General features: G+C 33.2%; 1 protein-coding gene across 1 annotated transcript; it reads right to left on the reverse strand.

The window, feature by feature from the left end:
- Positions 1–549: 549 nt before the first annotated feature.
- On the reverse strand, positions 550–9,279 carry LOC125776873 (uncharacterized). Its single transcript, XM_049450606.1, has 2 exons — positions 8,299–9,279; positions 550–8,239 (listed from the first exon to the last, which is right to left on the reverse strand). The coding sequence occupies exons 1-2, from the start codon at positions 8,764–8,766 to the stop codon at positions 7,427–7,429; spliced, it is 1,281 nt and encodes a 426-aa protein (XP_049306563.1). The 5' UTR covers positions 8,767–9,279; the 3' UTR covers positions 550–7,426.
- Between the last annotated feature and the right edge of the window lie 1,095 nt (positions 9,280–10,374).

Here is a 10,374-nt window from a genome sequence, read left to right on the forward strand (position 1 = left end):
AAAAATCGAATTGATGTCTCGAACGAGCTCTTAATTGCTTAAGAACAAAAATATAATTATAAATACATACAAACAAATTGTGCATACTAATGTAAAGAGCGCCTTGATCTCTTCAACGAGCTCTCCATTGCAAAAAACATATATAAGTACATACGTACATATGTACATAGTTCGAGTATGAGGGTGTACCTAAATACAAAATATTCGGACATCAAATATTTTATTATATAAAAACGCGGTTTAATAGGCATTAACAATCCAAAATCTATATACATATGTATAGATGTATAATTATTGTACACTTAGTCAATACTTCTTGCTTCTGCGACTGAACACTGCATTGACTGATACGTGTGATGCTAAAGAGAAAGAAGTGGATGAAAGAAACCAGCGCAAAGCGAGGAGTGCGCATAACATATTGACTTCGGCAAAGAAGTGTTTCAAGTGTTACGCACGAAACAAGCAGACACTTTGTTTGACTTGTTGCCGAAGGCATGACAATTTATTTGACTGTTTTTTACTGTAACAACAATTCAACGACACTTGACTGGCACGCTTATTTCATAATTTCAGTTATTCTGTTGCGCTCGGTCTGAGGGCACAAGTTTAAAACTTGCGAGAAGTTTAAAAAAATGAATGTCAATGAAAGGAACAACTTTGTCAGGCCAAAAAGACTCTGTACAAACTGCTTGACCCACTCACACAATCTTAATAATTACAAAAGCAAATTTAACTGCTTATATTGTCACAAAAGACACAATTCAATGCTTCATTACAGCAGACATCCCATCTCACCCCAAAGAAGCGCTTATACACAAAGAACAACGGGTTTAATTGCAGAAGCATATCCCGAAACCCAAAATTCGAAAAATTGCCTAGATAAACCATGTTGCTCAAAGGCACAAAAAGTTCAAACGCTGCACAGCGAAACACAAAGTGGTCTAGTTACAGAACCAGTTACCACCATACAAACTCAAGAGAACACATACCTTAATTCACAATTAAGTAAATTGCAAAAGTTAAGGAAACTGCCAATAACAAACAAAACTATAAAAGATCAGTATTGTGAGCACTTCCCTAAACCCACAATTACTCGATCAAATAATGGCCGGTACGTCGTACGACTACCACCCAAGCCACCATTTTCAAAAATTAGTATAAAACATAAAGTTACCTCTGATAGTCCCAATATTAAAAATACATAAAAATTTTCGACCCTGCAGGATGGCTTTCGCCAATAATGAGAAACAACACAATCCTTGAACGGCACTACTACTTGTCAAATTAATGCATGCGCACTTAAATATTACATATACAAAATTTTCCAAAACGTTGAAAAAAAGTGAGGCACCTACACTTGCAAAAGGCAATGGTCCCTCTTATCGCATCTATCCAAGCGCGGCTCATATGGGTAGGTTATGGGAATCAGCTGCATAAAGCTTCAAATTAATTATAAAGAATTATCTACTCTACAAATCGTAGCCGTTCTCCATTCACGTCCACTCTCTCGCAAGATCCCTCTATTATGACAGTCCTAACTCCAGGGCTAAGGAGTACCCATTCTGGCCCATTCTGAGCCTTCAAAAGCCAAGAACAAATAAAATGCAAACAATTGCCAATAATACAGAAAAGGCAAATAATAAACAGCCGATATACCAAACCGATAAAATAAGATATTGTAAATAAACCGCAAACAAATGTTTTTCCTCTAATAATAAGACGTCAAAACACATAAAAGAAAATTACTACCTCCAGCACCAAAACTTACATAAAATACAAATTTATATTAAAACCAAAATCGCTTTTTACAGCTAATATTCTGCGCCCTCGGCTACTCCACCAACAGTAAGCCGAATTACATGTATCATCTTATACATAATACTAAGCAAAATGTTCGGCTAGGGGGCCCAGGATGTTTAAATGTATTAAGCATCTGCCCCCTCTACCCAGAAAAACAGGCACACACTAATGCAACACATCCGATGACACCATACTCATACATCGCTACATAACCTAACCCCACTTCTACATCAATCAACCCACTTAACAAAAGGCTGGACAAAAGGACATTCGTTTTTGATACATTCGCTTATACGCTGCGCCGCGATAACACCTCACGCTCCTCTACGGTTATCCAATTCACCAATCCTGTGCGCGTTAATTCGAGTCGTCCACGATACTTCAAGTCATCGATCCATCAGCAGCCACTGGGATGCAATCGTTATACAAGTACATCCATTCGTTTTGTGACACAATCTCAAACCTGCGCGCTGCAAGTAACACCATATACGATCCCGTTCAACTCGATCGCCAACACCGGCAAACCATCTTCGTCATTGGAGTCTCGCCGATATTTAGTTTAATAACTGTATCAAATATTTCATGACTGTATAAATAATCGATTTATTGTTCTGAATAAAATTGTTATACGAGTAAAAGAAAACAAAGTCTATACAGACATCTTCTTTTTAACCTAAAGCATGGCGTGAGTTTTAGTTGTTCGAGCGGAGGAATAAAAATGCCGATGTTACTTCTGTGACATTATACTTTATTCTGATCCTTTTTCAAATTATGTTCTGCTTATATAACTACTAAAGTGATTACAATTTTCTTAATCTATTTCTTTGTGTTTTTTTATTTTCTTATGAAATACAATATTTGTTAAATGTAATCTTATTTTCTATTGAATGCAAACAAACATGATTGTGTGGTTTACCCGATAATGTCTGGGTTATCATTACAGTCAAACATAAGGACCAAAACATGTTTGTATGCATTTGCATTACGTTCTTTATCTCTGCTTGTTATCTTATTTTTTGTAATGTTTACTTGTTTTTCTTTAATCTTTTATTTTGTCCAATTTACAATATTTTGTTGCGTGGTGTCTAGTTGGGATGATAGTGTACACACTCCCTTAATGGAAAACTCTCCTGAGTTTGAATAGTATTGTTTTTCTTTTTTTTTAATTTTACAAGATATTAAAATTATTATAATCACAATAAAACTTAAAATTGATATTCCAATATAAGAAATATTTTTCTGATATTTTAATTCATTAATTCCTTTTAAATTTTCTTCTTTTTTAAATACAAGGTCGTTAATTGTAATTTTGTTAGTGAAATTGTGAGTATCATAGTTTGGATAATAAAATCTTTGATTCTATGATACTTTAGTATTTGAGAATGTTTGGTATAGGATCTTAATTGTGCAGTTATATAATGAATCAATGTAGTGTTTTTCAACTTAATTTTTCTGTTGTCGCAGTTCTGGTTCACTTCTATGCCATTTGCATTTTTTATTAAAATAGTTTCTTCATCAATTTGAAAAATTTCTGTAATGCTATTTTTGATCAGTTCACAATTTAATAAGTAGATGCAATGTTTAGAAAATTGTAGTTCATTGAGTGTTTTAGCATCTTCGAATTTATAAGTGACATTTTTGTATTCAAAAACATTTTCAATTTCTGCTGTTATTTCTTTGCCTGCTGTATTTGGTATAGGAATAATAGTTTTTAATTGTACCGATTGAAATTCTTTTGGGATTATGATCACAAACATTAACAAATTTTCTTTATATTCCAAGGCGCATAATTTTATATATTGAAGTTTGTTGAGGTCTATGTTGTAATTATAAAGATTTATTTGTTAAAATGCTTGGGTGGAAAATACCACTTTTTGTGAAATAATGTTTTCCTAAATCTGGTTTACTGCGTCTTTGAGAATGTTTATCTTTATTGTTTGTTCATGAAGAATCAATATTTTGTCCTCTCTTGATACATTAAAGAATTCTTTCTTTCGTCTTCAATAATTTGTTTAAATTTTGTGAACGTGTTCGAAAAGAAATTATTAATTTTTATTTTGTAGAGGGGGGCTGTAATTGAATTATGTAAATTTTCATCTACTTTCTTAAGGTGATTTTCAATATCTATTCTATCTCCATCATCCATCGTTCCAAATAGAAATTTATGTACAGAACCTATACCGTTAATTAAACCTCTATTTTTTCTACTAACTTCTTTTCTTGGGATTAATGTTTTGATTTTACTTCTCAAGATTTCAATTTCATTAGATAGAGTGTAGTAATGTAGTTATGAATATGTTTGCGAGATTTTTTTTATATTATTTAGTATGTAAAGAATTTCACGAGGGTCAATTATGAATTACGAGGTCAGATGATGTAACAATCTGTTTAGTGTTGGTGATAATTTCTGCGTATCCATTGACGGTATGTATTTGATGTACTTCCAGTTTGGCTGCATTACTAATTATTACAATTGCTATCATCAATGTTATTTTGAAGATGTATTTGACCTAAAAAATTTGCTTGGACGTTTAATATTTGTCGGGGGAATATCATCTAATGGCAATTATCATTACCTTGGTTCGTATTTGTGCCGAACCGCTTTATACATTTTTACGTAACCTTCTTTTTGAGTGTTATTAAACTCTTCTCTATTTCTATTTAGTTTTCTAATGCATTTTTCTTTAGTCTTCTGAATAGTGTCTTTAATCAAATTTTTATCAGTTTTTCCATTTATAACCTCAAGAGGTGTGGTTTTAATTGTAGAATGGTAAGAATGGTATAAGAACCATTCTATGCTTTGAAATACTTTTTCCGCTGTCGAAAGGCTTGGTTTTTTAATTTCTACGACTCTAGTTCTTTCGGAGAGAATATTATGAAATCTTTCGATATCTGAATTCCCAGTATGACTGTTTGGTTTTGTAAAATGAACTTCTATTTCTTCTTTCCTAACAAAATCTTTAATGTTAATTGAGTTGAATTCATTATCTAATATTAACTTTCTGGGTGTTCCTTAGATAGAAAAGAATAATCTTAGCTTTTCTGTAATAGTTATACTGTTTCTATCTTCTAGCTGTAATGCCATAGCAAATTTCGCAAATTTGTCTATAAAAGTAAGGAAGTAACATTTTTTTATTTACGTATATATCTGCGTGAACTATTTCATTTATATCTGATGGTGTTTTCGTTAATTGAAATTTTGGTTTTAAAGGTTTTCTACATATCATATTTTGCTCTATTTCAAACATCGCAATTATTTATATATTTTTGAATCAAAGCTTTCAAATTTTTCCAGTATATTAGTTTTTTTAATTTTTCATAATATTCATCAATACCTGCATGGCCTGTTTCATTTTTATGATATTGAGCAATTTGTTTATAAACTTGTTCTTCATGAAATTACAAAGATCTATGAAATTATTATTTTTTATATCTTCTGCGCTAATAAAAATTTTCTTCGTGTTGCCTAGTTCTTCAGATTCCATAATTTTCTTTTTTGTTAAAATGATTTGTGTATTGAAGCGATTTACAATAGTATGTAAAATTGGAAAACGATCATTTAGTTCCTCCTCTTGAGAGTGGATTGTAGCATTTGTGCTTATGTTGTCTTCTTCCAATGAATGAATCTCGCCTGTGTTACTATCTATTCTACTTAGAAAATCGGCTACGTTATTTTCCTTTCCTTTCACGTAATTTAAATTAATATTGTATTCACCTAGTTTAATTAACCATCTTTGCAATCTTGGGTTAATGTCTTTTCCCTTGTTTTTTTTGGAGCCACTTAAGTGGTTGGTGATCGGTTAAGGGATCAAATGCTCTGCCGTAAATGTATGGTCTATAATATGTCACTGCCCAGACAACAGCTAGTAGTTCTTTTTAATACGCTTTTATTAGCTTCACTTGTATGTATGTATGTATGTATGTTTGTAACTTTTTTTAGTGGTACTGAAACATAGAATATTTGAGCAACACTGTAGGAAGGCGACAGTAAGTTTAAGCAGCTCAGATGGTGAACACGTAATTAAGCCAATATCGATACAATTTCCAGCAAAATACAGCTATGGAATCGCTGAGAGACGAATGTTGCCAATAATACTAATAATAATAGTTGGGCGTCGACCGTTCATAAGATCCAAGGTTGTACAGTAGATCATGCAGTAATTTATCTGGGCTCTCGACTGTTTGCTACTGGACAAGCTTATGTAGAACTTAGTCGTTGTAGATCTTTGGACGGAATTCGAATTGAAGAACTAGACTGTTCAAAGTTGACAGGTAAAACCCCATGTAACAGTGAAGCTTTAAGCCCGGGTCCCACTATCGGCGCAAGGTACCAAATTTTCGGCGTATTTCATGTACCGATAATGTGACCGCATTAATTATTATGAAATGCGACAATCATGGCCGATATTTGGCCTACAATGCACAACCAAAATCGACCCAGTTGCGCCGATAATGTGAACGCTATAATGTTTGATAAAGAGCAATAAAAATTGAAAAATGCTCAGATTTTTATCGGGCACTTGAGCACCGATCGAATACGCCAATCACCGCCAATATCTCTCTTTTTCAGCAAATTTTTAAGTATTAATTTGAAAAATCTTTATCAATAATTTTTAAATTTTAAAGTTGAAAAAATCCACATTAATCTCATGATTTTTGAATTGATTCTCGATTCCAACCAAAAAAACAAAATAAACAAAAAGATCGAGTCGAAGGTCTTTGATTAATCGATCTTCGACATCTCTACTGGTTGCAAACATATGTAAATAAAAAATTAAAATGTATTATTGTATGAAGTAATTAATTAATAATTTTTAGAAATGAATTCAGACGACGAAGTTTTTGAAGGTGTTATGGACAATGTGCTTGACGAAACCATTTCTTCCACACCCAGCAAAACAAAAAGACGAAAAAAACCACAAATAGTGTCATCATGGACAAATGAAAGCACAACGAATTTGATACAGGCCATTGAAATGCACAATTGTATTTGGGAATATTCCTGCCCAGAATATAAAGATCGCGCCAAAAGAGATAAAGCTTGGAATAACATCGCGGAGAAATTTCCAACCCAAGAAGTTGACGGATGCAAAGCAAAATGGGCGAATATAAAAACGGCATTTTCAAATGTAAATAAAAAAAATGACAACTAAATCAGGCCAAGCGGCCGGTAAAGCTTTGCCACATTGGCCGTTTTGGTCAGCTATGCAATTCTACTGTTTGCATGATCGCTGCAAGAGTAGTTCGTCCGTCTCAACACTGGATGTGGATGCAGATGTAACGCAACCACCAACAGCTGCCCGAAGTGACAGAAAATCCAAACCCTCTGCACCTGATGAATCAGTGACAACAGATGCAATGGAGAGCGCAATACAATTTTTAAATAAAGAAGAAGACCACTGGCATGGAGTGGGCATGTATCTTGCACTGCAAATGCGTGAACTATCAAAAAGAAATAAAAGAGCAGCAAATAAACTTCACGCGGAATTAATTCAAGTAGCTATGAATGCTGTATTGCAACAAGATGAGGAAAATTTATCATAATATGTTGATTTATAAATACAAATAAATACAATTTATTTAAAGATTATGAAAAGTGCATATATTCTGTTAAGTGTCTGCTTTGTTATATAAATTTATACTGCCATGGCAATTCGCCGTCTGGTGACATGAAATAGTTTTCAAATTCTTCACGGATAGTTTTTGCTTCGTTGCTTATGTAGGAAATTGATATATCCTCTGTGGCGTTTTCAAAGGTAGGTATGGAAATATTAACGCGTGCACCTTCAATAATATTTCCATCCTCAGTGCAGCTATCTACCAATCCAGTAGCATAACTTATATTTTTTGTCATTAAAAAATTGTGTAGCAACATGCAACATGCTAACGTCACTCTCGTTGTTTTATTTGGATTCAGCTTTATTGGTCGTGAAAAGATTTCGAAGCGCTTCATCATGATTTCAAATGCGTTCTCGACTATTCTCCTAGCCCTTGATAACCTATAGTTAAAAATACGTTTGCTAGCAGATAAAATGCGACCAGGATACGGCTTCATCAAATAATTTTGCATTTTAAATGCATCGTCTGCCACTAAAACAAAAGGTACATTCATTTCACGACCTAATAAATGACGAGGAGGTGGTAAATTTAGAGAATCCGTATCGAGGGCATACTGCAGAGAACATTTACTGAAAACACCACCATCTGAATTACGCCCGTTGCAGCCGACGTCAATATACAAATATTTATAACTGGCATCAACAACTGCCATAAGCACTATGCTGTGAGTTCCTTTGTAGTTGTAAAACGTACTTCCTGATTTTGCTGGTGCGATCATGACCACATGCTTGCCGTCAACTGCTCCTTTGCAGTTAGGAAAGTTCCATAATAAATCGAATTTCGAAGCAACTTCAGCCCATTCTTCTTTTGTTGAAGGTATCTAAATAAGGGGAAATATGAAAAATATACATATGGATTTGGTAAAGCATGTGTTCCTACCTTCAGGTAAGTATTTCGAAGTTGACTGTAAATCACATCACAAACTTCAGGAACAAATTTTGAGATAGTGTTTGGGGCAATACGGAAAAAAGCTGAAAGACTTTTGTAGCTATCGCCCGTGGCCAAAAAGCGGAGAGTGCAGGCCAAACGATGACTTGCTGGAATAGATTCACGAAAACATGTATCTCTTTTTTTAATCAGTGGGGAAATTAGCTGCAGTAACTCATTAAAATTGTTTTCGTTCATTCGCACGTAATTTTTGAAAAGAAACTTTTGATTATCAACTTCTCGAAATTCACGTAAAGTCGTTTCATATGCACCATTAGTATTTCTTCTTTCCAGCCAATTTCTCACCCAGATACTACGTTGTTTAGGATTTATTTTACGTTTCTGATTTTTCTTTTTCAGCTTTAATGTTGCAATGGTAAGCAGAGCAATTGCAACTTTTTTCTTCTTCAAATAATCCATGTTTTAAAATAAATAAAAACTTTTACTGCAAACAGCTGATTGAGCACAACAGTGTGACCGCGTTGCGCCGATTATCGTAACAGAATATTTAACATGCGCCGATAAAAAATGACACAATATGCGCCGATAATGTGACTGCTAAAAATTGACTCAATTTTGTTTTGGCACTTTGCGCCGATGTAGACCAATAAAAATCGGTACAAATTGTGCTACTTGCGCCGACAATGGGACCCGGGCTTTAGAAGAGATGATTCGATTAAGAAATAATAATTCGTAAAGTCGTCAATAGAACTTGGTTGCAAATAATATATGTAATATAACAATTAGTCAATGAAAGGTTACGAGTAGATATTAACTGCTGTCTAATTATCGATTTACTTAACCAATACTACATGTCATAGTTCATATTTTAACAAATTTGGGGTTTCTCACATCAAACTAAAAAATTAAAAATAAATATATTTTATAAAAACTAAAAAACACGCTTTTAAAGCATATCAAACTAAAAAGTAAAAAATAATTCTTTGTATATACTAACAATAATAATGAAGGAAAAATTCCTGCATTATTGTGAGAAAAGCGTGGGGTGTCTTGTGACATATTTTTCATATATCGAGCATTCCACGCTATTTTCGCAATAATGCAGGAATTTTTCCTTCATTATTATTGTTAGTATATACAAAGAATTATTTTTTACTTTTTAGTTTGATATGCTTTAAAAGCGTGTTTTTTAGTTTTTTTAAACTATATTTTTCTGTAGTGGAATAACTTCTTTCGTGTTTGTTAAGTGTTCGACTAGCATAGCTTATAGGATGACTGTCCTGGGTTAATACTGCGCCAATTGCAAAGTCACTTGCATCAGTTGAAATGCCAAATTTTTTGTTAAAGTCTGGATATTTCAATATTCGTGGGCTTACTAATAGATTTTTAAGTTTTTCAAAGGATGATACGAGTATGTACTGAGGATCGCGAGTGTTTATTTTAATATCCTTTTTTAAATATTTTGTTAAACCATGTGCTACTTTAGCGTAATCTTTTACAAATTTTCTATAATAACCTGTTATGCCTAGGAATGATTTAATTTGCTTTGATGTAATATGCAACTTTAGTTTTTGTATGTTTTCGATTTTGCTTAAATTTGGTTGTATCCCTTCTGTTGTTAAAGTGTGACCTAGAAATTTAGTTGTTTTCGCGAAAAAATTTGCATTTATCTACCTGAATCTTTAAATTATGTTTTCTTAATGCTGAAAATATTTTGTTGATATTTTGGGTATGTTCTTTAATACTTGAACTAAAAATTAAGATGCCATCTAAATAAACTACTATCTTCTTCGTTTATTAATACTTGATGAAATTCCTTTTGCAAGATCTAATGTTGTAAAATACTGAGCTCTTCCAAGTTTGCTGAGTATTGTTTCTATATGGGGTATTGGAAATCCGTCATCTATAGTGACTTCGTTTAGCTTGCTGTAGTCAATAACCATTCTCCATTTTTTCTTCATTGAATTGTCTTGCTTTTTCGGTACAATCCAAAGAGGAGAGTTGTACGGGGAATTACTTTCTTTAATTATACCTTGGCGCAACATCTCGTTCATCTGTCTATTAATT

This window comes from Bactrocera dorsalis, chromosome 1, assembly GCF_023373825.1.
Source record: "Bactrocera dorsalis isolate Fly_Bdor chromosome 1, ASM2337382v1, whole genome shotgun sequence".
Taxonomy (NCBI): Eukaryota; Metazoa; Arthropoda; class Insecta; order Diptera; family Tephritidae; genus Bactrocera; species Bactrocera dorsalis.